General features: G+C 43.7%; 3 protein-coding genes across 3 annotated transcripts; 2 read left to right on the plus strand and 1 right to left on the minus strand.

Moving 5' to 3' along the window:
• The first annotated feature begins 76 nt into the window (after positions 1–76).
• gid4 (GID complex subunit 4 homolog) lies at positions 77–5353 on the plus strand. The gene is made up of 6 exons (XM_056407898.1): positions 77–432; positions 955–1014; positions 2552–2659; positions 3037–3138; positions 3233–3363; positions 3457–5353. The coding sequence occupies exons 1-6, from the start codon at positions 208–210 to the stop codon at positions 3518–3520; spliced, it is 690 nt and encodes a 229-aa protein (XP_056263873.1). The 5' UTR covers positions 77–207; the 3' UTR covers positions 3521–5353.
• A 1868-nt stretch (positions 5354–7221) lies between these two features.
• Positions 7222–11037, plus strand: noxo1a (NADPH oxidase organizer 1a). Its single transcript, XM_056407879.1, has 8 exons — positions 7222–7390; positions 7506–7586; positions 8348–8420; positions 8511–8694; positions 9410–9603; positions 9697–9819; positions 9944–10061; positions 10199–11037. The coding sequence occupies exons 1-8, from the start codon at positions 7325–7327 to the stop codon at positions 10941–10943; spliced, it is 1584 nt and encodes a 527-aa protein (XP_056263854.1). The 5' UTR covers positions 7222–7324; the 3' UTR covers positions 10944–11037.
• A 789-nt stretch (positions 11038–11826) lies between these two features.
• tbl3 (transducin beta like 3) lies at positions 11827–27591 on the minus strand. The gene is made up of 23 exons (XM_056407865.1): positions 27447–27591; positions 27277–27328; positions 27001–27096; positions 26557–26604; positions 26267–26408; positions 26085–26169; positions 24220–24390; positions 24030–24105; positions 23825–23921; positions 23501–23706; positions 23185–23326; positions 22468–22526; positions 21849–21955; positions 21599–21734; positions 18314–18553; positions 17982–18052; positions 17555–17711; positions 17035–17093; positions 16104–16207; positions 14659–14730; positions 14336–14494; positions 13258–13351; positions 11827–12703 (listed from the first exon to the last, which is right to left on the minus strand). Exons 1-23 carry the CDS (start codon positions 27470–27472, stop codon positions 12316–12318), a joined length of 2787 nt encoding a protein of 928 aa, XP_056263840.1. The 5' UTR covers positions 27473–27591; the 3' UTR covers positions 11827–12315.
• Positions 27592–27745: the final 154 nt, after the last annotated feature.

Below are 27745 nucleotides of genomic sequence, written 5' to 3' on the forward strand. Positions count from 1 at the left end.
TGCAGCTAAGGCCAAGCACCAGTTTCCAGCCAATGCACTCGAAGGTAGCTGGAGTCTGAAGTGAAACGTTGCAGAGTCCCTCCACGGCTGTCGGTCCATGGGCTGCTCACGCGATTGAGCAAAGTTTTTGGGAGCTCGGGGGATTTGATAGACCCTCTGTCCGGACCCATCCTCTGTCCAGCGCTCGTGCTCTCGGCCATAGAGTTAATGACGGTTGCTGACGACGACACGTTAGCGCTCATCATGCCTGTCCGAGCAGAGTGCCTCGGTACCACCGGCTCGGCCTGCTCATCCTCGGCCTCGCTTGTTCCCCCTGCCCCGATCAACACCCTCCAGCCGGGGGTGGCCACCTCGCTGTTGTACAGCGGCTCACAGTTTCGGGGTTATCAGAAGAGCAAAGGCAACTCCTACGACGTGGAGGTTGTTTTACAGGTAAATCGTCATTGACGTGCACTTGTCCGGTTTGGTCCGTTAACGTCAGTTTGTTAATACATGGCAAAGTCAGCATATTTGTAGCAGTAGTTGCTAACTTAGCTGACGTTAGCTCGTGAAGCTGTTTATGGTTGTCAGTCAGTAGGCTACGCAGACCCAATTCATTTCTAATTGACTGTTTCGACTGACATTTAGAATGTGGACCTAATGTCAACCATTAACGTTATAGTCAGCTATTCTGCAGTAACGTTACACATAGCAACCAAACCTACAAGTTAGCATATTGTGCAACCAGCAGCCCAAAATGAGTGGAATTAATCTAATAGAATTGACTTTGACAGCAATGTCAGCAGCCTCACTGACGGGACGTGAGATGTCTGACTGCAAACCCACTTTGTACGGGTTGTCTCTGCCGACCCTCCTGCCCTTTAACAAAATCATTACAAATAATAACTATTTGTGTACCTGTGGTTTCAAGCGGCTTGAGATGCATGATGCTGTTTCCCCTCATTCTGTTTGCAGCATGTGACTGTGGCAGACTCGTATTTGTGCGGCTACCTGAAGATCAAAGGTTTGACTGAGGTGAGTTTTGAAACTAGTTCACATGTCGTAAGACTGACTTTTATTCTGAGCACAAACTGTTTTAAGCAAGTGGGAACTTGTTTCTGCTTGCTTGTGGTCCGACTAGACGTAACCTGTCCTTGTTTCAGGTTTGCACTCTAGTTCTTAGTTTAAGTGTGTCGACATTAGGGATGGGTATCGTTTTTTTTTTCTTTTTCCCGATACTGGTGCTAAACCGGTACTTTTAAAACGATAACGGTGCCTGAACCGATATTTTTTTTTTAAACGCACAATAAGGACATTAAAAACCTCTTTGGCCATATTCCCTGTAGAAGCCGTTATCATGGAGCACTGACAAACAACGGATATCGGACTGTTAACATACACAAGATATGTTCTCCATTATATGATGTGATATGTATTGTCATGTGCAGACTTTATAGGGTTAATCCTGTCACTGTGTTGATGGGAAAAGAGAACAACCAATCAGAGGTACTGAAGATGACACGTGACAAATAAAGTGTTGATTCTGACAGCGAGAGTTACACTGAAACAAAGTGATGCCCCACGGTCTTTATTCCTCCGTCATTATATTCCCGGTAACACCGGGTATACAGCCGGGATCGCTGTACATCAACACATCTGCTGACAGACTGTCACGCTCGTAGCTCGTAGCTAGCGCTAGCTACGAGCTAGCTTAAACATGGTTATAATGGCTAATTTATTATTTCTTGGCCTACTTTTATGAATGCAAGACTTGCAATCAACGTTACGGTACTAATCTGAGTCACGGCTGCTCGTCATCATCGGTCTCCCCGTGTTCAGGGGGACCGGTGACGGTCTCCCCGTCGCGTCCAGCCTGACGCTGGTGTGCTCCACAGGGCTCACGCAGTCACACACGGCGCAGCCTCCGCTGTCAAACTTAAATATGAGAGGCTCGTAACCTGCTGACAGGGCGGAGTCACCAGAGAAGTTCACAACAATAGTTTTTTTCAATTTCAATCGGCTCAGGCACCGGAAAGAAGCACCGGAATGTGCGTTGCGTTTCGGTCCGGGTAATACCGGTTGTATTGGAACCGGTAAAATATTGGCACCGGGTTTCGGTACCCAACCCTAGTCGACATCACGCAATACATGGAGGGCAAAAGGTCAGCAAGTTCCAGCAGGGAGCTTTTTGCTGTGGCAGAAAGTCATATTTAAACTGGCAGGTTATTTGTGAGAATTAAGCCAAGAGAACAATCTTTAAGTCAACATGCATAGTGATGAAGATTCTCCCCAACATGTGACTTGTAGCACAGCTAGTGGGAGCTGTATACGTTTCTTAAAATGTAGTTCTTCAAAGCGTAGGATAACCGCTACTAAATCATATTTGTTGCATCGCTTACTGTACTTTCTTAATTTAGGACATTTAAATTATTTTAATGTTGCGCAGTGATCGACTAAATCACATTGAAAGCATTTTAAAAACAAATTTCGTTTGCAGGCATAAACTTTTGAAGCAATGCAGAACCACTATAATAAATGTTTACTTTCTCTCTTTCCCGTTCCTGTGTGATAGGAGTATCCGACTCTCACAACATTCTTTGCTGGTGAAATTATCAGTCGAAAAAGGCCTTTTTTAACCAGGAAGTGGGACGCAGATGAGGACGTGGACCGAAAGCACTGGGTATGTCCGGTTTTACTTTCAATTAGGTTGATTACTAACCAATCGAGTCTACGGCTCTCCATACCAAGTTCACTGACGCTTCGTTTTATGTCTTATGTCTTCCAGAAAAGACCATAAATTGCAAAAATGTATGTTTTGTGTTTTCAATTTAGTTTGGCTGTCTCTCGACTAACAATAGATGGAGCCGAGCAGAAGCAGCACTTATCACTCATCACACCTGTGAAAATTAAGTTTATGTTAAGAAACAACCGACATCGCTGTATTTTATAAGCGTATAATGATCATTTTACGTGGCAGTAAAATAGACCCGAGTTACAGTTGTCTTATCATCTCCGTAGTTTCTATTCTCTGATCAGTATTTTATGAACTCTTACCAGGGAAAGTTCCAGCCTTTTTACAAATATGCCAAAAGCTTCAACTCGGACGACTTTGACTACGAAATGCTGGACAACAGTGATTATGTCTTCATGAGGTGGAAGGTTAGTACATCATCTTACAAAATATCTCTCTCTGTCCTTGTTTTGGCTTACAGCTCTAACCGTTTACCTTTTTCTTCTTCTTCTGCGCCCTCAGGAGCAGTTTTTAGTCCCCGACCACACAATCAAAGACATTAGTGGTGCCTCCTTCGCTGGCTTCTATTACATCTGTTTCCAGAAGTCCACCGCCACTATTGAGGGTTACTATTACCATCGGAGCTCAGAATGGTAACGACCAAACATTGCAAACACAACCTCTTTTCCCCATAAGTGCATGTTTCTCTTGCCGATATGACTCTCGATCCTCTTTTGCCTCTGTAGGTACCAGTCTTTAAACCTAAACCACATTCGAGAGCACAGTATTCCTATTTATGAGTTTCGTTGACAAACGGACACGCGAGTACCGAGTCGAGGAGGGGACAGTTCATACGGCTCTGTGGTGCAGCGGGACGGGAACAGCGGAGAGTCTTTTAGTGCCGAGATCGGAGCGGACCCGGTTCCCTTCCTGCAGGGACATCAAACGTGGTCATACTCTCCTGTGGTGGACTGACGGGACGGAGGCACCGAGAAGGACGAGCTGAGAGGAAGTCAAAGATCAGTGGAGGATGGTTGGTTCTTGCAGTCACTGGAGAGCCTCATGTTTACCTCAGATTTCATTTTTAATTCTATTTTGGTCTGTTTTTAATTCGTGCCACCCGATCTCTTTGCACTCGCAAAGGATCTGTCTTCATGTTGTCGGACATCGAAATATTTTCCTGGTTTCCTTCAGTGGAGAAACACAATTGCCTTTCAGCGAAGAGAGTTGCAAAAGAAACGCGTATAAAGGGTGTGCGTTTGTTCACTAAAGCTTAATTTACATCATCTAACATCACTCTGACACGCCCGTAGTGTTTAATGCAGAGTCTGATGGTTGTGGGGTTTTTTGTGCCAAACGGTTGCAGAAAGTAGCAATGATGAGCAGAGGTCTACTTTTTATGCAAGTTGTGGATCTGGCGTTCAGGGATGGCGTTTATGGGCAATACGTGTTGAAACCAACAGCTGAATGTGAGCGTAGGATTACAGCGACGATGACCTCCAAACTGGTGGTTTGTAGCCAACAACCAATCGTTTCCAAGCTGCTGCTTTTTCAAAAGCAACTCGAAGTCTTCGAATGGCTTCATGTCAAAGTTTCTCTATGCAAGCCAAAGGTCACACATGGGTCGGCTTTCTAAGAGCCCATGACTGTTTTACGTTTCCAGGTGATCTATCTTCCTTTAATTATTTTCTAGCGGAAACGTCCGAGTAAAACTGCATAAGAAAAACAAGCTAAAATAGATTTACTAACAGTTACCAGCAATTGAAGCTCAGACATGTGACGGTACATTCCAACTCCATTAGTTAAAAAGAACATTTAAAAAAAATTGTATCTTTAATAGGTGTCGGCAAATGGGGCACATGTGGAGTTAGACTGTCTGGAGATTTTAAGCTGTGACAACAAAACAATGCTATGATTTGGATGTTAATTTTAAATAAATTTAGTTTCAGTCTGGTCACATTCGTCCTTTTAATATTCTTTCCATCTTCAGAAGCGGTTAAACGTGGCTGATTGAGGAAGGCACAACAGTTGAGCGTTAGAAAAAAAGCTCCGCGCAACTTGCCCGTCTACAATGTGTCGCTGTTTGGTCATCAGTGAAACATATTCTGTCAAAAAAGCACTTTTTGTGACTCGTGGAGGAAAAAGTCTAAAGTAGGAAGATTATAACCTCCTTTGATACTTAAGGGTGGAGAAAAAACCTGCTGCCTTAAAATTTTAAATGTCCTTAAATATTTTGGTTTAAATCCTGAAAGCTTATTTCCGTGTTTGAGAAGTTAAAATCATTGTGGAAGGTGTTTGTGTCCCAGCTGTGTGTTGGAGCGCATGTCCTCCGCCTGCCTCTGTTGCTTTTAGGCTTTCAGCTGCTGCATGACTAGGGGATTTGATGGGCTGTGGGAATAATCCTTTAATTTTGTATTTTTAAGTATGTGGATTGAAAATGTTGCAATCCGATTGAGAAAAAAAATTACGTTTTTTGTTTTTTAATCAATCATATAACAGAATGAAAATGAGCAATGTAAGAAACAGATGTTTATTTGTGAGTGTTATTATACAAGTCTTGCCTGAATACACTTAATTTAAAGAAGATGTATGATTAAATCAGCCTCATTGGGTGAGGAGAAATAAAGAGTGAATTGTTTCATACCTCGTCGTACCTCATCTTATTATATGCAGCTAGTCATTATTACAATGCATTTGACAGTGGAGTCAGGAAACATTAGCTAGGGAGAGAGGTGGCTGCAATGTGCAGCAACGGTTCCTTCCTGGCTGAAACTGAAACGTGGGCCCTGCCGACCACAGAGCTCATCACTAGATGTCAGTAGAGGACCACTAACTGCTTCAAGTCCTTTCCTCTCTAGCTCTGAACATTCCAAACATCTCAGCCTTCTGCAGCAGTTCAGGTCACATGATGCTGTCCAGCTAAGTAAACCAACAAGTGGTGTGGAAGATAAAGGGTGGGGCCACCCATACATCAGTGTGTGTAAAGGGGCAAATCTCTGAGGTATGTTCAGTACCTCCATTCCTGTATCAGGAGGTCAAAGTCACACAAAATAGTTTAATGTGCAGAGTTGTTTCAAAATACTTCTAATATTTCTAAAGGTGATGAGTATTTTTTGTTGTTTTGGGACTTCCTTATGGTAACCATCAGGCTGATTTACCACTTAGGCCTAAGTAGTTTAGCTAAAAACGTTTAAAAAACAAGTCAATGCTCAGAAGAAGACTCATGTGAGTCAGGTGAGCGTACACAAATATGGGGCAGTAACTTCCTTATCTGGCTTTAACAAAGTGGCTTGATTACCATCATTGACTTACGAAACAAACGTGTGCGTGTGCATGTGGTTGGATGAGTACAGTTCAGATAAAGGGATAAATGAGAATATTACATTTTTAAATGTAAGAAATGTGCCCTCCATCTGTACTGTGTGGAGCGACACCAGAAGCCCTCCTGTTATACCTTTTTACCTTCGCATTGAAAATGCCGGAAGGTTATGTTTTGATCGCCGTGTATTTATTTATTTATTTATTTATTTGTATGCGTGTTATTCGCAAAACTCAAAAAGTATTGAACCGAATCGCATGAAATTTGGTGGGATGATTGTTTATTATCCGGGGACCAGTTGATGAGATTTTGGGATCGATTGGGTCAAAGGTCAAAGGTCATGAACAGGTCAAAATCTTTCGCAGAACTCAAAAAGTATTGAACCGAATCGCATGAAATTTGGTGGGATGATTGTTATTATCCGGGGACCAGTTGATTAGATTTTGGGATCGATCGGGTCAAAGGTCAAGGTCAAAAGTCATGAACAGGTCAAAATGTTCTTGAATCGCATGAAATTTGGTGGGATGATTGGTTATTATCCGGGGACCATTTGATTAGATTTTGGGATCAATCGGGTCAAAGGTCAAAGTCATGGAAAGGTCAAACTCTTTTTTTACCATAGCACGATACTTTTTTGTCCAATTGGCATGCAACTAATGCCAAAATGTTCATAATTCAATGCCCAATCTTGTGATATGCGAAGGTATGCGCTCTACCGAGTGCCCATTCTAGTCTTTATATGTATTCATTGACCACTTTTTGTCATTTGATTCTATAATTTTCTTTATTGCCCTTCTCAAAGTGTCAGATATTTCATATAAAGCACTTTTTTTAACAGACTTCTACCATGACAAAACAAACATGTTATACACTAATTATACATTTTAACTTCTCACACCTCCACATCATACTTTCAGAACACGTTTTACTGAGATCATTCCCAAAGAATGAGACTATGAATCCTATAATAGAATATAAAGGCCTAACCTGTTTGTGACGCACCCAACATTGAGACGCTGGACTTTCCTGAATCTGTGCACGTGTGAGGTGTGTGCACGTGAAGGGATAGAAGTAGAATACATGGAAGTGGAGCACCATGAGCCCCGGCAGGGATGACACACCAAACCTGCTCCACCTGTCTGTGTGTGTGTGTGTGTGTCTTTTGGACGTGCTCGCCTGACGCCGGTGGAGGAGGAAATATAAAAACACCTGCAGCGCATCTCTGCTTCAGTTCACCTTCGCCGTCGCAGCGCGCATCACCTGCATCCGACACACGCGGTGTCCGTCGGCTCGTCATGGAGGCGCAGCGGTACCCCTTCAGCGTCCGTTTAGTCGGAGTGCTGCACAAGGAGAAGTGCAAAGTAAGCGCACACGGAGTTGTTTCTTCTTCTTTTTTCCCCTCCAGATTTTTAAGAGGTGCCGCATTCCAAATGTGCGCTTCTCAGTGTGATTCATTTAGTATTTGTCTCTCTTCAGATGTATATGACCTCCGTGCTCTGGTCGGACCAGTGTGAGATTGTAGTTTACAGGACTTTTCCGGATTTCAAGAACATGCACGTAAGTGTAAAACGCTATCCAGATCCTCGGTGTGTGGCGCGCGCGTGCACGTGTGGTTGTTGGTTATTACCTTCGCATTGAAAATGCGGAAGGTTATGTTTTGATCGCCGCGTATTTATTTGTATGCGTGTTATTCGCCTAACTCAAAAAGTATTAAACCGAATCGCATGAAATTTGGTGGGATGATTGGTTATTATCCGGGGACCATTTGATTAGATTTTGGGATCGATCGGGTCAAAGGTTAAGGTCATGAAAAAGGTCAAAATCTTCTTGAATCGCATGGAATTTGGTGGGATGATTGGTTATTATCCGGGGACCATTTGATTAGATTTTGGGATCGATCGAGTCAAAGGTCAAGGTCATGAAAAGGTCAAAATCTCCTTGAATCGCATGAAATTTGGTGGGATGTTTGGTTATTATCCGGGGACCATTTGATTAGATTTTGGGATCGATCGAGTCAAAGGTCAAGGTCATGAAAAGGTCAACATCTTCTTGAATCGCACGAAATTTGGTGGGATGTTTGGTTATTATCCGGGGACCATTTGATTAGATTTTGGGATCAATCGGGTCAAAGGTCAAGGTCATGGAAAGGTCAACATCTTCTTTTTACCATAGCACGGTCAATTTGTATCCAATTGGCATGCAACTAATGCCAAAATGTTCATAATGCAATGCCCAATCTTGTGATATGCGAAGGTATGCGCTCTACCGAGTGCCCATTCTAGTTAATAACAGTTATGTTACCCATTTATTTCAAACAGAAACAACTGAAGAAAAAATTCCCAACGGCACACAACATAAAGCACTCCGACAGAGTCCTTCCCAAGTTTCCAGGTGTGTGTGTGTGTTGGTAAATTACAGCTGCAGCTGAAAGTGCATTTGCAGTTTGGATTCTGACTTCTGAAGCGTCCCCTGTGCTTTCAGACAAAAAGTTGACCGCTGGCACCCAGAAAAAAGGTCCAACCAAGTCACTGCAGCGCCTCAAGTTATTGCAGAAATATTGCAATAAACTTCTGAGCTGCGACCCGCAGGTGTGTCAGTCTGTAGAGCTCATCCAGTTCTTCCACCCCAAAGCAGAGGACCTGCAGCCAGATTTTGCCAAGAACAGGTAGGCTGAACATATTTATGGTAAATCAGAATACATTTATTATTTTATGGGGCCATTGAGCCCAGAGAAAACACTAAAGTCTTTGAGTTTCATAAAGAAAAATATAGATGTACCTAAATGATCCACTAAAGCTGATTATACGTTATGTGCATGAAAATAAGGAAAACACTTCTTCGTCCTGGTTTTCCTTATAAAAAAGTATACAGTACAAGATTACTAATATACAATATGAGTTGGGGGGGAAGCATTTGACCTGGTTTATGTTAAATGCCGAAGTATCAGCACCGGGATCCTTTAAAACCCAACCCGGTAGATCCGTCTGCATTCCTGCTCAGCTAATACACTCAAAGAAATGACTCATTGGATGAACTCAATTAAATTGTTGGCAGGTTTTCCATCCAATAATTATATGCAACTCCAACTCAAATTTAGCACATCAGTGCAATAAAATGTAATTAAGTTAGTCCAACTCATTTGTATCAAATACATCTAAAATAAAATAACGATATTCATTAAATTAAATTAATTTGTGTTTGTCCAACTCAAAATATAAACTAACTAAAAAAATATGCAAACTCCACAAAGAAGGAACGACTGGGAATTGAATCGTTTTTTGAGTGTATAGTGAGTGACACACGCCGACGTTGGGATTAGACCTGTGCACGAGCCGCCCTGTGTTTTTCTTTCCAAATGAACGCCCCTCTGTCCTCCTCAGCATCATGATCTTGCCTTCAGACGAAGACGTCCGCGCCGAAGCAGGACAGGTCAACGGTGGCGGAAACGTGACCCAGCCGTTCGTCACGGAGACGTACAGATGCATGGCCCCGTACGAGACCAAAGACACCAAGAACAAACCTTTCAAAGTGGCGCTGGACGAAAAAGTAGACGTGCTCATCAAAGACCAGGCGGGTGAGCGAGCGCCGGTGTCCCGGTGTCGGTTTGAACCTCATCGTCCCCCTGACGCCGACACATGTTGTGTAACACGTGGTCGCGTTGCTTCAGGCTGGTGGCTTGTGGAGAATGAAGACAAGAAGATGGCCTGGTTCCCTGCCCCCTACCTGGAGAAGCTTGATGAGGACGATGACGCCGACGATGAAGATGATGGAAATGGGAGCCGTGAACAAGGTATGTGCACAGATGCGGTTTCGAGAGACGTTGTTAAGACGATCAGCGCTCGGCCCACAAAAATACCTCGGTGGGTTAATGTCACGATGCTCCGATGTATCAAAGTCTCGTCTTCCCCTCTCAGGAGGGGTGTACACTGCGGTCAAGAGCTACAAGGCCACCAAGGATGACGAGATAACCGTGGCCATCGGTTCAGTGGTGGAGGTCCTGCAGAAGTCTGCCAACGGCTGGTGGTTCATCAGGTATTTCACACTTTGGCTGAACTCCGTACACATCTTCCCAGCGGCGTTAGAGATGGCGGGTCGCAAAGACATTCTCCCCGCTTCACGCTCCTCCAGACTTGAACCCCGCCCTCTCGTCTTTGTCGTTTTCCAAACAGATACAGCGGTAAAGCGGGCTACATCCCCTCCATGTACCTGCAGCCCTACAGCTCCCCTCATATCCGCTTGCCAGGCAACCATCAGGATCGTCGTTCCTCCGCCCCCTCAAACCTAATCCTCCCCCCGACTCTGCACTCCAACCAGCTCAGCCTCTCGCAGGGAAACCTGTCGCATCCTCCACCCGCCAGGCCGTCCTCCCCCAACCTGCTCCGTATGCCCAGGCAGCAGAGGTCTCACTCGATGGACACCGCGTCCGACCAACATCCCTATCCGCTGACGGCTCGCATCGTTGCCCCCGCCGCCTACGTTGCCACCCCACCCGTGACTCCAAAGTACGGCCCTCCACCCGTAATCAAGGTGGAGATGGACGGAGAAGAGGAGCAGCGTGACACGAGACCAGAGAGCGACGGAAGCTTTTTGAGCGACAGCGACGATGACCTCAATTCTTCCTGGGGGAGCTCCTCGTCCTTCAACCTGAGCAAGAGCTACGCCGGGGAGCAGCTGCGTGCCGGCCGCACGCCTCGCCCGACATGGGGCAACCAGCTGAGCCCGACGAGCATCACGGAGGGGAGAATGGTTCCCACTAGCGTCTCCGAACCCAACCTCTTCAAGGGCCCGACGACGCCCACGGTGCCGCCCAGACCGCAGGCTCAGGAGATCCTCGCCCGGTGCTGCACCGTCACCCGCAAGAACGCGAGCAAAGGCAGAACGTCCCCCCCCAGTCCGGCCGAGATGAGTCGCTGAAGGGTACACGGCTTCATCTTTATTATCGAGGAACTTTATCTCTGCCGGGGCCCAAGGATGGAGTTCTGCTAATCACATTTGAATTAAACTAAACAACAAGACTGACTGCAGACGTGGAACTAGAAGAGTTGCAGTAGTCTACGAATGTAAACACAAGTTTAGTCGGTAAACACTCATAACTCAGCTCCTTTTTCAAATGGTCATTTATTTTCCATACTGGAAACCTTGTGTAGTGCCTTATCTGCATTTGGACTGTTTTGGTGAGAGCAGCTCAAGGTTCAAGCTGAAGTCATGTTTGTCCAAAATGCCAGAGTGTGCAGGTTGTTCTATTTCCTGCTGCCTGTGAAAAGGAAACTCAATTTAACACATGGGATGTGTGTAGTACTCTGAATGTACGCTCCAGTCTGACCATATAAATGATGTGTGTTCATATGTTACTGAAGAGCTTGAAACAAATAAAACCTTTTTTTGATAACTTGAATTTATCTTCTAACGTTTCTTTTTTTAAATGTTGTTTTCAGTCGCATCACAAGTTACAAGCGGTTGATGGATTAATCGTTTAAAAACGATTTTAGATTGACCGTTGCAAAGTCTGGACAGCATGAAACTCAAATGCAATGTTTGCTAACTGGAATCAAACTACCTGTAGAGGTGATTTGAAATGGGACTCCAATCAGACCGACATTCATGTCTCAGTGACGGCTTGGATAATGAACCGTTGACTCATCAATGTATTGTTTCATGTTCTTCGATTGCACCACCCGATCTTTACTGAGCTACGAACATCCACACACAAGGGTTACCACCTTGTTTCCTCTCTTCCACTAACTTTTACCATTCGTGAATAATATGGTGCTGTACAATAAATTAAATGCTTGTCAAATCACAAAGAACAGATTTTATTTATTTGATAAACATTTGTAGTCATTGAAAATAAAAATACACGCTTGTATACGAAACCACCGGTTGTGGCTGAACCGGTGGATCAGGACGCCGCGGCGCTGCCGGAGGAGACAGAGGGCGCTGCTGGTATCTGCAGAGGGGGAACAATGTTTATACGGCTTCGGCTGCTTCTTTTCTTCCCAAATGGCCACGTTGTTTGAGGGAATCAGGCTGGGTATGTTTGTTTTTGTAATTCTGCCAAATTCGGACTGGAAGAAAAACAAACTGACGCGGAATCACGTGACAGGCAAAGAAAATGTTTTACGAGCTGCCGAGACGGGGAATGCACAAAGATTCCTACGAAGCGCTCCATCGCCGTCGCTCCACGCCCGTCTCTCCTGCCGCATTCAGCGTGTCGCTCCACTTCATGGCCCGAGCTGCCGGCACCCTTTCGGGAGTGAGCCACCCGTTAACGGCACGGAGAGCCCCGTCAGCTGGCGGAAGTCTGGCTTTGTAGAACGGAAGAAATCGGGAGACACTTCATCACTTTTACTGTAGTTTGATCTTCTTCCTGGTCTTCCTCATCTGAGCTCTCCTCACTGCCAGAGTGGTGGTTTCCATTTGTTTTGGTGCTCCCTCCGTTTTCCACCAACCGTTCGTTGGTGGAGGCTTTCTTTGAGGCACTGACTTCATCATCGTCCTCCTCCTCCTCCTCCGCCTCCTCTTTTTCTTTAACTGGGCCATTTGGATCGTCACCTTGTCCGTCATCACTGTCATCAAGTTTCTCCTCATCGCCACTTTCCATTCCTTTCTCCTTTTCAATCATAAAGCAAGGCTGTGCCAGAGCTGTGGTATCCATGTCTTCATCTTGGCCCATGCTAGACAGGACACACAAACAAGAATCAGTTAGAATCTGCATGAATGCTTTGATAACTTTCCATTTCCCGGCATCATTTACAGTAAGTATCTCAGGATCAGTTTTACTTTCCACTGAACTCGACTTGGACACTCGATATCGAGAATGCTGCTCTGCCACCTTTCCCTCTTCCATATTCACGTGAGAGAGAAAGACGACAGTCAGCTGTCTGTCTGCTGGAGACGAGCTCAGCCACATACATGTTGTGTTTGACCCACATGACGACATGTCTTCGTTGAGCAGAGGCAGCACAGTTTTGCTGAACTTAACCCTGGTTGCTCTGGTTGCTGACCTCTAGTCTGTGACAGAGGTTAAATAAAGAGTGTGTGGCTCTAAATGGAGACAGTCTGTCAGTGCTCAGGTGTCAAAGCTCAGTGTCTAAACGGCTGCACGGTGTTCGAGTGTCTGAAAGGCCTTGGAATGAGTTCATCCGTTACTCCGACTGAACTCCCTGCATGGCGTCTTTTTGTCTCACTGGTACCATGAACAACACGGCCCCATCAGCCCGAGCCTCACCTGGACGGTGCTCCGGCCACTCTCATCTTCTGCCACATGTAGTTCAGGAACATGGACGCCTGCAGCAGCTTGCCAATCCTCTGCATGTGCCTCTCTGCGGGGGGGGGGGGGGGGGAGTCAACAGACATTCAGCTCACATGTTAATCAGGAACCGGAGCTTCAGGGAAACGGCAATGACGAGATGGGCATTAGGAAAGTTCGGCTTGATCGCTTCCACACAATACTTTGACGTTTACATCCACTTTGCTTCTAAACTACACGATACTCAGTGACTCTCATGTGCTGTGGTTATGTTCTAACCGACACGCAGACAATAAAACAAAGGAGTCACTCATGAACACATTCCTCCTCTTTCTGTCTCTCCACTCAAAGCCTTGCTGGCAAATTCTTGCATTGGTTCCAAATGTATGTTATACTTAGGATTCATAGGCATGCACCGCTCTTACTAACCCTTCTTTGTCCCAGTGTGCCTCATAAAGACAGACCGATCTATTTAGAGGGGTGAACAGAAGGCGGATGTGTTTTCGACAGATGTCGTGTGAGCCTTCACCCACAGCCTTGAAACAGGTGTTTCTTCGGCACTTGTAATTGCTGACGGCGGTTGTTCTTATTATGTCCAGGGTTCTTACACATTTTGACCAATGGATTTCCATGACTTTTCCATGACTTTTAACCAAATTTCCATGACCAAACTGAAATCTCGGTATAAACATGAAAACTGTAGAAAATGTTGCGTATTGAGAGCTATCGCTGGCTTATATTTTGAGCGTCTTTCTTTCAAAAATATATTAATTATTTCAAACTCGGCGTAAATGAACATGTGATTTTAACAAATTTCCATGACTTTTCCAAAACTTTTATGATTTAAGTTTTTTTCCATGACTTTTCCAGGCCTGGAAATTACTATTTTAAAATTCCATGACTTTTCCAGGTTTTCCATGACCGTATGAACCCTGTATGTCCCACTTTATTATCTATTCATCATTTGAGTATTTTATAGATTAACTGACATCACCTCGGCAGGGACAGTTATTTAGTTGAGTTTTTGTCTCACGACGTCTGGAGAGGCACCACAGACCTGTGTACGGGATGAGTCCCTCGAGGTGGGTCCGGGCGCCCTGGTACTGCAGCAGCTCCTCGGGAGGCAGGTGTGTGAGGAGCACCTGGAGGACGGCCTGAGCATCCTGACAGTTTCTGGCGTTGGTGTTCCACACAGCACAGTAGCGCAGGAGCGACTCTGAGTGGCGTTGACGTCAGAACAGGGCCGCGAAGGGAAAGGAGACAGACTTCATTAGTTTTACTCGGTTTGAACTTCTTCCCCTTCACTCTTCAACATCTCTTTCCCTGGTCGTTTATGCATTCCATCATTCGAAAGGCCGACGGACGTCATTCATCCGTTACCTTTCTGATCAACCCGTAGTTTCAGGACTGTCTTCTCCAACAGCTCGTGGCTATTCTCCACCTGACGGATCGCTAGAAGCGAAAGAGAACAACATGTCAGAGACATCAGACGGTCAGCTCTTGGGGCATATCTGGTCATCTTATTTCAAGTCCACAGTGTGTGTGGTCTTTAGTGCGTGTGGTCTTTAGTTAGTCATACAGTGTTATCTCACAAAAAATGAACCCTAAAGCATTTAGGAGCCTTTGGATTAGCAATGGCCAGATATCCTCAAGTGGGCTTTCCTTCACTGTCTGTGTGTCAGTGGGCTTTCCTTCACTGTCTGTGTGTCAGTGGGCTTTCCTTCACTGTCTGTGTGTCAGTGGGCTTTCCTTCACTGTCTGTGTGTCAGTGGGCTTTCCTTCACTGTCTGTGTGTCAGTGGGCTTTCCTTCACTGTCTGTGTGTCAGTGGGCTTTCCTTCACTGTCTGTGTGTCAGTGGGCTTTCCTTCACTGTCTGTGTGTCAGTGGGCTTTCCTTCACTGTCTGTGTGTCAGTGGGCTTTCCTTCACTGTCTGTATGTCAGTGGGCTTTCCTTCACTGTCTGTATGTCAGTGGGCTTTCCTTCACTGTCTGTGTGTCAGTGGGCTTTCCTTCACTGTCTGTGTGTCAGTGGGCTTTCCTTCACTGTCTGTATGTCAGTGGGCTTTCCTTCACTGTCTGTGTGTCAGTGGGCTTTCCTTCACTGTCTGTGTGTCAGTGGGCTTTCCTTTACTGTCTGTGTGTCAGTGGGCTTTCCTTCACTGTCTGTGTGTCAGTGGGCTTTCCTTCACTGTCTGTATGTCAGTTGGCTTTCCTTTACTGTCTGTGTGTCAGTGAGCTTTCCTTCACTGTCTGTGTGTCAGTGAGCTTTCATTCACTGTCTGTATGTCAGTGGGCTTTCCTTCACTGTCTGTATGTCAGTGGGCTTTCCTTCACTGTCTGTATGTCAGTGGGCTTTCCTTCACTGTCTGTGTGTCACGTGGATGACATATTTTGATTTCATAATGACAAATTTCGCCGAAAAAGTGACTAGTTGCAGGTATGGATCAGGGTTTCACAACTAGAACAATGAATCGAGTCTGTGAAACTTCCAGGAACTTTTTTGACTCGAGTCACCTACCGTTGTGTCGTGGGACGTGATGACTATTACGCTTCAGATTAACAAAACTTCACTGCATTTTGTTCCTTGAACAAAAATAGGTCTGTGACCGATTGTTAATCTTTGTCAGGGCGGGCTGCGCGATGAGCGATGACTGATCGACGAGATAACGACAGGTAAGATGTCGAAGGACAGAGATGCAGCGATAACAGAGGAGCTATAAAACTCTTCAGAAAGTGTTTTAACCATGTGTAGATGAGGCATCCTTGGTAGCCTGAAGGTTTCTTTGCTGTCAGTATTGAAGTGTCACCTTAACTATCAAAGTACCTTTGATCACCGTGAGCACAATGCGGGGCTGGTCCAGTGAGATGGCGAGACCCAAGGCCTTCAGGTACTTCTTCTCATGGAGCAGGTTGGACAACTCCTGCTGCCTTCAGACACAAGAAGCACACGCGTTTAGAAACGGGCACATGCTAAAATATTTGTTCCTCAAAGTTTACGGCAAATTAGCGCCAAATAAAAAATGTAGGTCCTCGACTATGGATAGAAAGTGTAACATGTAAAAGGTTTGACAGATGTATATGAATCACATGAACTTTTTAGCCCTTTGTTTAACTTACCCATAAAATACACAAAGTCAATGTAGAAAAAACTTCTCCTTTTCACATAACAATATCTTGACGAAATCGACTTCTTTCACTCCAATAACAAAAAGTTCCAACATGTTTTACTCCAAGAAATCCTGCCTGATAATAATCGATTTGTTAAACATGGTGGTGTCAATGTGAACACTGATGTCAGAGTGCATCTGTGAGTCAACATAGACATATATTAAAAACCTATTTTATCCTGAAGTGATGTCCCGGGACAGAGGATGTCGGATGTTTACAGATTGTTGAGCCCGCTGAGGCACATTTGTAATTTTGGGCGATAAAAAATTGATTTAATTTAATTTAAATTGAATATAATCAATTGTCTGAGACCTGAAGTTCCCTTCTTTTTTTCAGACCACAAACAGCGAGGCCTGACCTGTGAACCAGTGAGAGTCACAGGTCAAGCTACCACAGTCTCTGTTAAATTATCAGGCGACATGATGCCACAACAAGCGGGACCAAAGCCAGGTCTGAGGCTGAGTGGTTCCTCCAGGATCTTTGAAAAGATGACCGGCCTGTGCACCACTTCAGTGAGAGGACGACGGGCTGAAGGACATCAGCCGATGCGGTCGCATCTGATAAACTGGCTGTTGTGTGCAGCTTACTTAAGTATCTGATCCTCTTGCTTGGCCTGCTCCTCCGCCAGCTCCACCTCAGTCACATCCTAGCAGTTGACAAAAGACAACATGTTTATGGACGTACATCGATGCCCGCAGGGGAAATTCCCCCTGAAAGGTCACAGTTAGAGTTAAAGGTCAGCTGAAAATAACCAAAGAGATAAGATGTGGACAAAATATTTCACGAAAGGTTCCCTCAGAAGGTTAGATACAAAAAGACCTAAATATATATATATATCTATTCTGTCACTTCCTCACTAGCTGGATGCAAATACTGACTGCATGAGCCAGAGGGCATTGACCAATGATTAAAGGTCTTTGAGTTGTTAAATAATAATAAAATCTTAAATTTGTATTTAATTTTCTTGCTTTTATTTAGTGATTTATTAGTCACGTTTTGAAGACGAGAAAAACTATTTTTTACCGGGCGATAAAGTTTGACTGCTAATCGATGCGGCTTCATTCTCTGTGCGTCCGTGTTCAGGTGAAGGAATCACATCTCACTTACCACCCACACGGTGATGTTGGAGTCGGCTGAACCGGTCACCATCTTGTCATCCTTGCGGCTGGCGTGGAGACCCCACACTTTGTCCTGGTGGGCGTCCAGCGTCTTCACACACTCGTTGGTCTTTATGGTCCACAGCTTTACTAAACCATCAGAGCCGCTAAGGACAGAACACCAGTTGGGAGAGTTGAGTTACAACTGTGTGAGGGGATCCACAATAACGCAAGACAAAACAAAAGGAGTGTTCAAAAGCCATACGCCATGCTAAATATAATGAGGATGTTGGCTTATTGTATACCAACTGGTTTGAAACTCACTTTTCCTGATGGACAGCACAAAGTGAGGCTTTGTTCAAATGTATTGACACGGCAAAGTGTTTCAGAAACTAACCTGTTAATAAAAATAAAATAAACCTTTGCATGAAGGTTACCTGGTGAGCAGCTGAGTGCCTCGGCTCACAAAGACGACCTTCAAAACAGACGCATCGTGACCCTCAAATGTCTAAAAAAAGGAAAAAAACCACAAACAAACAAACCAAATCACATAATTTTTACTTTAAAGCCACACAAATATCACAATTACAGTCAGCCGTGGGAAAATAACTCACTCGGAACTCTAACAAATAAAAGGAACACTGCCTGTGATGTATTTGCTTAAAGAAGGACACTGACAAGGAAGATAAATTACTGCCCAGCATGTATGGTATGTATGTATGGTATGTAAACGGCACTCTGGGACATGTGCACACTTCTGGTGTCCCACCTTGAGGCAGCTGAAGTCTTGCAGGCTCCACAGTTTGGTGACGCCGTCTGCGGAGGACGAGGCCAGCACTTGGTCGACAGGAGAGAAGCAGACGGCCCAGACGCCGCGACGGTGGCCCCTAAACACCCCCAGCATGCCCACGGCCCCCTCCCCCGCCAGCGACCACAGCTTGGCCGTGCGGTCCTGGGACCCCGTAGCCAGCAGCTTGTCATTGGGAGACAACGCAACGCTGTTCACATCCTGCAGGAAGCAATGGCGGAAGATGAGGAGACGAGGATGAGCTTTCTCAAGTTGAGTTTTTAGTCAATGTGAGTTTGAAGGAAGGAACTTTGTGGGACAGGAGTAGTTTTCCTTTCGGGTTTTCAACCGGAAATTTACTTTGGAAACAACTGTGGGTCAGTGGTTAGCAGGTCCGTCCTTCAATCAGAGGATCGGCGGTTCGATCCCCGCTCACCTAATCGATGTGTCCTTGAGCAAGACACTTAACCCTGAAAGGCTCCCCGTAGCTGTGTCTATGGTGTATGGTTGGAAGTCGCTTTGGATAAAAGCTTCAGCTAAATGAAATGGAATTTAATGCAATAAAGACAATATCATGTTAAAATAAACCCTTTCTGGAAGAAAGCCTAAACAATTATTATTAAATTTGTGTGTGTAAATGTATTCAAAATGGAATTTTGCTCAGAAACAATTAAATTACTTTTCTTACAAATCTTTCTTCTTACAATACCGCCTGAATGTTTGGAAACAAAAGACAAGTTAACTAACAGAGTGCTGCTGATTGACAGATTGTTGTTTCTTACAACTTGAGTAGAGTGTGTAAATGGAGCAGGATACTAGATGTGTACCAGTAACATTTGTGCGCACATTTTTCTCCACTTCCTTAAGTTAATAGGCGCCTAGTATGGAACAGTGAACAAAGAGATAGCTGAAACCTGACTCACTGTGTGTGTGTGTGTGTGTGTGTGTGTGAGAAAGTGAGCAAGAAAAATCCTCATGAGCAAGGACTAAACAATCCTATCAAAAGTTTACTGCTTTTCTTAATATGTGCATTTAAAAAAAGGAAAAGATCCACCCGAAGCTTTGTTACACTATTATATATCAGATCAGCAAATGGTGCAACTGTAAAGTTATTTATTGATGCACTATTATAGTGTACTCCTTTTTAAAACTCATAGAATATACAACTGTTTTTACAAACATTAAGTAACCAAGTTACTGTCGGGGTTCTGCAGTAACCTCATTAATTAAATGTCATTACAAAAAATAAATAATAATAATTGTATAATGATCCAACTGTATTTGATACAGACAACAGTTTTTCTACTGGAGTTCAGTAAAGGTAAACATACCACAGTGAAAGTACTCCATCGTAAGTTTAAGTAGTAAATCATGGACTAATTAACAAGAAAATGTACTTAAAGTATAAAATATAAGTACTCAATGCAGAAAAGTGAACCCTGTCATTAATCTAATAACATATGATTATTATTAATGTTTCAGCAGAATTGTACTCTTGTTTTTGGTTGAGGATAAATGGATTTTTAACTGCTTATTTTCTCAGTGCTTGTATAGATTGGTTAATAAAACATATAGAAATAAATTCCCCCGTTCAGTTTCCTGTAATTCAAGACAAGGAAAAAGTCCTAACCGGATTATAACCATGCGTACTTTTGAATTACAGGTTTCAGATAAGGGAAGTATATTAAAACTATAACTAAAATAAAAAATAACAGCTTCTAGAAGCGGTTGTTGCTGAACACTCAGACTATCTGTGACAGTCAGACACATTTGCACTGCGAGGAAAGACCGTGCACTCTCATTACAGTCATGCATGCAAATTCCCATGAAAAAAAATTATATATATATAATTTAGCCGTAACCTGATAGGATATTGTTCCGTAAATAAATGTTAACAATGAATTTCCTCTTAACAGATTAGCAGAGGAGTACGTCAGTACATGACGACAGAAAGACCTGAAGACAATGCCGGGACGTGTCAAAAACCTTTCCTCAGCGCATTAATCATGCAGGAAACAGGAAATCTAAAATACAAAATCTTAAACTTTCCCTGTTCTTGATTGATAAAGGATGCAAGGTTTAAACATCCAATTCATTGTTGTCACTTGACTTGAAAGTCACCTGACTTGAAAGTCCCGCTTTTGAATTTCAGAAGAGACAATCTAAACAATGCATTCTCCAGCTTATAATTACATGAATGTTACATGTTCAAGGTTCAAGGTTCTTTATTTGCCATCTGTACCTAGACCAGCAGTCCAGACACATCGGAATTATTTTTGCAGGGTTCTCCGAGTCAACAGGTACAAAACAAACACACTATAATAATAATAGTAACCGTAATAATAATAGAAATATGAAACATATTTTAAAAAACACTGTACAAAAAACACACTGTACATAGTGTGGTAAAGTGTATGCAATATTTACAGTATTAACAGTAATAAGTAGGCTAGTGCTGTACCTAGCTTGTAAAAGGAAAGAAAGAGGGGGAGGGGACAGTGATATGGGGATATTGCACATGTTCAGATGTTGGGGGAAGGTTGTGTGGGGCTATTGCACTGATTGTAGTGTTGCACATTTTTCACAGTTTCAGGAGTGCCTCTTTCTCAGTAGCTGTGTTGTGCCATCAGTCTGACTGTGGCAGGGAAGAAGCTGTTTGACAATCATATGGTGATATATTAAATATGTAGACACACCCTGACACACACCTTTTGTATGTACTTTAACTTAGTTAACATCTCAGGATATTGTTTCACCCATCATTATTATTGTTGCCAGGACATTATATTTTGGTCATGCACTTGCCTCAGTGTCTGTCTGTCTGTCTTCAGATAATCTTGCTTTCTACTGGACCTTTCACTCAAGTTCTTTTTGTGTGACTGTCAATATGCTTACGGACCTCTTGTGGTTGCAGTGATTCACATTGTTGAAGACATATTTTATTGGATGTTTTATAGTCATTGAACGCTGACTCCTCACTCCCCTTAACTGGCTGGTCGGGGCAGCAGGAGGGAGGCTGAATAACACTGGGCAGCAGAGTCCTGCACAGCGAACCGCTAACAAGGACAATACAGCTAACAGAATGACAGCTTCTATTCATCGGAAGTGTTTAACAGTCAACGTGACGCATTGTACAGTGAACAGCAGTTAAGCTGTACAGAGCCGTGCAGACAGCGAGAAAATGAGAGCTGGAAATAACAATTGGCAGGATGTTTAAACGTTGCTCTTTCTTCTTCCTGAACTGTGTGTGGAGTGTTGTGCTCGTACCTTGTCATGTGCCTTCTCTGTGGTGCGGGGGGTCAGCTGATGTATGTCCGCTCCTGTCGTAGACAAGTCTGCTGGAAGGTCCCACACCTTCAGGGTACAGTCCTGACTGCCAGACACTATGAAAGATGTTTTCATCCTGGACACAAAAGATGGAGAATCATTTCCGTCACCCATTAATGTCCTTTAATTTACGACCAATTCCTGCCGGCACATGTGACAAGAAACACGAGCGTGTCTGCAGGAGTGTTACCTGGAGCAGGTGATGGAGCCCACAGCGTTAGTGTGGTTGGAGCCCTGAGCCACACAATGCACCTGACCACTGTCACTGTCCATCTGCCACACACGCACTGACCTGTCCTATAGACAGAGACACAACGCGCACTAATTACCTAACCATGAAACATAAACTGATAATCATGAGCCATCATACTGCTCCATCGCAGGCACTACTTTTATAAACTGAAAACATTGGGCTGCTAATTTCTAACTAATTTGCGAAACTTGGCATGAGGTGGAAACTGAAACGTGGATTAATGTTTAGTCCCAGGTAAATAAATCAATAAATCAAAGTTGGCTCAAGTGTGCTTCCATAGTGCCTCCATTTATAAAGAGCCAACTGAATAACCCTTCACACACTCTTCCCTTTCCAAGGGTGTCACGGAGCTACGGTGGACTTCAGGAAGTAAAAAAAGGGCTACTGTAGAAAAATGGCGGTGGACACAATTCCTAGTTTCAGGTCATTACAAACTAAATTAAACATATGAATATTAAATAACACATCTGCCAGTACACCACCTTCATTTTACACACTGCTCTTCTCGTCTTTTCCTTAGTTTCGGGGGCTGGAAGGTTTTAAGATGTGTGCTCACCTTCGCACAGCTCGCAAAGAGAAAGCCCTTTTTGAACACGTCCAGTGAGAGGACAGTATCTGTGGACAATAAACACATACAGAATGTGAATGGCAGAGCAGATCATCTTCTCTGCAACCGGTTCAGCACTTGTTGACACTATGAAGCTGAGATAACGTGATTGTAGAAGATCTGAATTCTAGTTCCTCTAATGACAGCTACAATTTTAACTAAACCTACTATGGTTTATAGAGCGCGTGTGCTTAAATATTGCATTATTTCCTATTTATTGTCTTGTGTGTTGAATTTTATATTGCATGTAAAGCACTTTGTAAGTGTGTTACACGTACGTTCTCTTCAAATAAAAGGTTATTCGTATTTCTTTGATAATATCAATACAAATCCCCCGCAATACAAATAAAACTTATTTTTCTTAGAGATTATCTAGTATTACCAGTGTGGTAATATATTTGCAATCGTTTCAAGATTTGTTTTCACAGCCATCCACGTTTCTCCAAGACAGGCAGCTATTGTAGCTTTTAGAAAAGAGATAAATAGACTGAAGAATTACTCCTTTTCCTACATTTATTGTTCTTACAATTCCTAAAACAGGAGAATTGGAGTAAAATGTGGAAAGAGACAGATCAATAAATAATGTCTGCCCTCTGGTGACTAAATAAACACACTGCTTTGTGTGGTACTTGTACACACACACGCTGCCCTCTGGTGGTTACTGACCTGTGTGTCCGTAGAGGATCTGACAGCTGTTGGTGAGCAGCTCAAACACCTTCAGCTGGGAGCTGTTGGTGGCCACCACGATGTGGCTGTCCCCTTTACCCAAAAACTTCACGTCCAGCACTTCATCGTTGTATCCCACAAACTGGGAGAGAGTGGACAGAGGGAACAACAGAAGAGGGCGAGGGTGTCTATTAATTGTAGTGTTCTAAATATTAATAAAAGAAGCCGTGAATAGCCGTAGTCCATAGTTTGATGCTCACGTTGTATAGAACAATTTGCAAGGTACAAACACGTCACCCTCCACCTCAGTACACACCTGCTGCTGTGTGGTGAGACCAGGTAGCTGGTAAAGCACAATGTTGTGCTCTGCTGTGACTGTGGCCAGTCTGGAGGAGGCAGGGAGGAGAAGGAGGTACGTTAGTCTGCGGGTGTCATCGTCCTTCTCTTCATCTTGCGCGTCCTCAGAGAGGGTCTGGGTGTAGACACAACGCGCTGTGCTGGCTTCCCACACTCGCATTACACCTACCAGGTAAAGAAGGTAGGAGAAACAGAGACATTTAAAGAAAAACTTTGAGGTCACACAAAATACGGATTCACACGGAAACACAGATTAGATGTTCGGGAAACTCAATAAGCGAACCTTTGCTGCCCGCTGTCATGAAATGCAAGTCTTTGCTCTTCACTCCAATCTGAGACAAGTCCTCATTCTCAGGCAGCAGCACAACACCCTCCACGGCCTGACGACAAAGTCAACACACACAGAGACTGAAGCTTTCTTATTATTCACGAAGAGTACAAATTAAATAAGACCTGAATATCTCCCAGTTTTCCGCACGACGTCTTACCTCGTAGACCGGCACAGTTCTCTTGGCTTGTCGATCCTTCAGATCCCACACTGTACAGATCTTGTCTCGACCAGAACTACAAATAAAGATCGGCACACAATTACAGCAGAGGAAGAAAGAAAACACTACCCATTAGATGTCTCTAAAAGTTTAGCTGCTCTGTATAACAGCCTGGCTGAGTGTACGGTACCTGACCATGGTGTCACCATCGGGACTGAAGCTGAGGGAGGTGACAGCGCTGTAGTGACTCTTCAGAACACAAACACAGTGACTGGAGCGCAGGTCCCACAGTCGAATCGCACAGTCCAGGGAGGAGGAGAAGAGCTGCAGCTTGCTGATGTCCGGGTGGAACTGGACCAGGCTGCAAAGATACACACAAGTATGCAACTACATGTTCTTATTGGACACACATTAAGTCTAACTAGCCTAAAACCTGTAACTTTAAAATGTTGTTATGGTAATCAGGGTTTTTCCTGGGTCAAAATGGGTCTTCGGTGCTCCCAAAAAAAATGTTGGCGCGCTACGCGCGCACCATCTATTCATGCAATGGGGCTGTTGAGTGAGTGATCAGCAGCTGGCAATGGAGGACTCAAAATGACTTACATATGAATAAATACATGAATAAATACATAAATAAATGCATGAATAAATATGGGAATAAATAAATAAATGCTTAAATAAATGTATAAATAAATACAGGAATGAATAAATATAAGTTATAAATCAACAGGACATCATTACATAAATATATTTATACATTTCTGTATTTCTTCATTTATTTATTTCTCTGTTTATGTGTCCACACGTATTTCTTCATTTATTTATGTGTGACATTTACGTGTATTCAAATGAGCTGGGGCGGTCCGAACCTCTGTCTAAAGCATGATTGGTCACAGGAGTGTGATGCACCTGGTGTGTTGTGCTCTACTATTTCTGCCTGGCACATGAAGCTGAAGCTCGCTCAGCTAACCATTTGCAGAAGTTAGCCTAGACAGCTCTTTGACTTCAGCCATTTATCAATTCCAAGAACACTGAGTACAGACTCGTGTTTTCTTGGAGTCTGGTCTTGGTAGTCCAGACTCGAGGACGCAGGACGGTCTTTCTGGTCGTGTGACGTCACCACATCAACTGTTCTTGTTCATGAATTTACTCCAATTGTTCACTGTAAAATACTTTACAGTGGAGTAGAATGTGTTGCGGTGTTCACTGTCGTTTGGCGTATACTCCGCCCACAGTAGCCTGGTACTTGTTCCCGAATAAACGGTAATAACTATAAAACATCTCGGAGCTTTCCATTCTGACCCAGGGTCGCTACAATATGAAGTTATGAATCTCAGTCAAATTGACGTAACGTTATCTTTTAATAAATAATAAACTCGTTGTGCTCTTTAGATCCTCCAAAACCTAATTATATCTCATGGTTAGCCGCTACGGAGACGTCAGAGCCAGCAGAGCATTTAAAAAAGTCCTGCTGAGATCAGGCTGCTCTCGGCGGCCACACAGCGCGCTGAGCGCCCGGAGCTCAGAGGTCCCGCGAGCAGGACCTCAAATCTGCGTCGCATATCCTTATTAGGCTGAATCTCGATAAACCGACCACAGATTTGATGCTTAAACTACTAACTTCTCGGCTGAAAACATCCTTAAATTGCATTCCGTGACTCAACAACAGTCGTATTTAGAATGTACAGACAAGAATGCATAATACACGCTGTTCGTCTACAGGTCCCGCCCCCCTGAAGCTGGAAACCCGAGGGGAAACACTGAACTCGATTACTCGTGATCCAAACAGAACGAGGGTTGAACCGGGACTTGAAACATACTATTGAGAACATATTCGCTGACATGCACGTGATGAACAGTTTTTTTTTTTTTTTTTTTCATCGCAGACTTTTTTTTGCCTTAGGCGCTCGGGATTTGTCATAGGCGCTCAGGAAAACGGAGTAGGCGCGCGCCCAAATGTTCTCTATGCAGGAAAAACCCTGGTAATCCACCAACAAAAATGTTTACTATACATTATTAAAGAAACAACTTCTGATATCTGACATTTCAACTTACTGAACAACGCCAGATGAGCCTTTAAGGTTGTGAGTGCAGTACTGCTTCACTACATCCCAAAGCTTTATAGTGCCATCACAGCCACCTGCAAGACAACAAGTAGACACACAATGTTCATGTAGCAGAGATCAGGCAGAAACACAGTACACAAAAGACAAAACTTATTGTCAATAATTGCTGACCTGTGGCCACGAGTGTAGAGGTGGAGTCAAAGGTCATACTGGCCACAGGAACAGTGTGAATGGCCCTCCAGGAGCGAGTACACTGAGCTTGCCTCCAGTCCCACTGCTTCAGCAGCAGAGCTCGACTAGCTGTGACCAGCATCTGTGGTGGATGGCAGAACAGAGACATACATGTAGACTGAATAATTTCTTTCCGACTGAGAGAAGAAAGAACCTCCAGCGAAAGCATCCACATCCACGTAATGAAGTCTGACTGAAGTGATGACAGGTGCTTTAAGTGTTTGCGTTACCTCATCATCACAGCTGAGCGCAAAGGATGTGATGTCCTCCTCATCATCCTGTAAATTACAACATAGACAGATATTTTTCAATCAACAATATGATGCAAAACAAAACAAATCTTTACATTTAAGAAGCTGGTACCAGAAAATGTTTGACATGCTTTGTTTACTAAATCACTTTCTGTTCATTCAGCAGTTTAGCTCAAATTAGTATTACCAATGCTATACATATTCATCAGAAATAAAATCAATAAGAAATCTGATTAGCCTACATAACGCATATACATTACTTACATTTAGCAATTTTACATGTACATATGTAGGCATGTAACACATGCTATATTCTGCTGGTCATTATTCTCTGGCAGTAGTCTTTGAGATAGGGCTTCTAGTTTTGCACATAAAGACATATGGCTCTGTCCTTCAAAAAGTAACCACCCACTCAGTACTCACATGCTGAACACTGTGGACAATCTTCCCTGTGCTGATCTCCAAAACGTTGACACGAGATTCACAAGTGCAAAAGATGTACTTTTCATCGTTGCTGATCTGGAAAACAATCAGCCAGAGAGGTTGAGGACCATCGTATCAGAGGTCAGAAGGTCATTTGTGGCACTGCAGCAGTCAGTGGAGTCCTTTGAGATCATTTCAGGCTGGTACAACTTGTTAAAAACACTTATTTAAGCAACACCGACACTTTTTACACACAACACAAGGCAGATAACTCACCTGCACTTTCCCTCCTTTGTAAAACGGCTCAATCTTGCTGTCAACGACATAACTGTGAGGGAAAAAAACATAAATTTAACTAAATTTAACACACTATATAAATGGCACTATAGCCTAGCTTGTGTTAGCCAGTTAGCAAGGTATGCACGTGCGATACATCAAACACTTACTTTGTCTTGAACTGAAGGTTTGCCATCTTGCTCACGTTAAATGCCCAAACTTAAATATTCGTGTCAGCTACAGTGAAATTAATTACTTATTTCTCACTTCACACGTTGGCTGAAGTCAATACATTCCGCATGTTGGTGGTCGGTACCCGAGTCGCAGTCAAAGTACGTCATCGGAGCGCACTGCGCTGTGATTGGCCAGACGGGGTTTGCTCATAACGCAGCATCTATTGTCAACATGTAAACAAACTTGAATTATATTTAAAAAGCGCATGAACTAATAGTTTTTATGGAGGGAAATA

The sequence above is a fragment of the Pseudoliparis swirei genome, chromosome 23 (assembly GCF_029220125.1).
Source record: "Pseudoliparis swirei isolate HS2019 ecotype Mariana Trench chromosome 23, NWPU_hadal_v1, whole genome shotgun sequence".
NCBI lineage: Eukaryota > Metazoa > Chordata > Actinopteri > Perciformes > Liparidae > Pseudoliparis > Pseudoliparis swirei.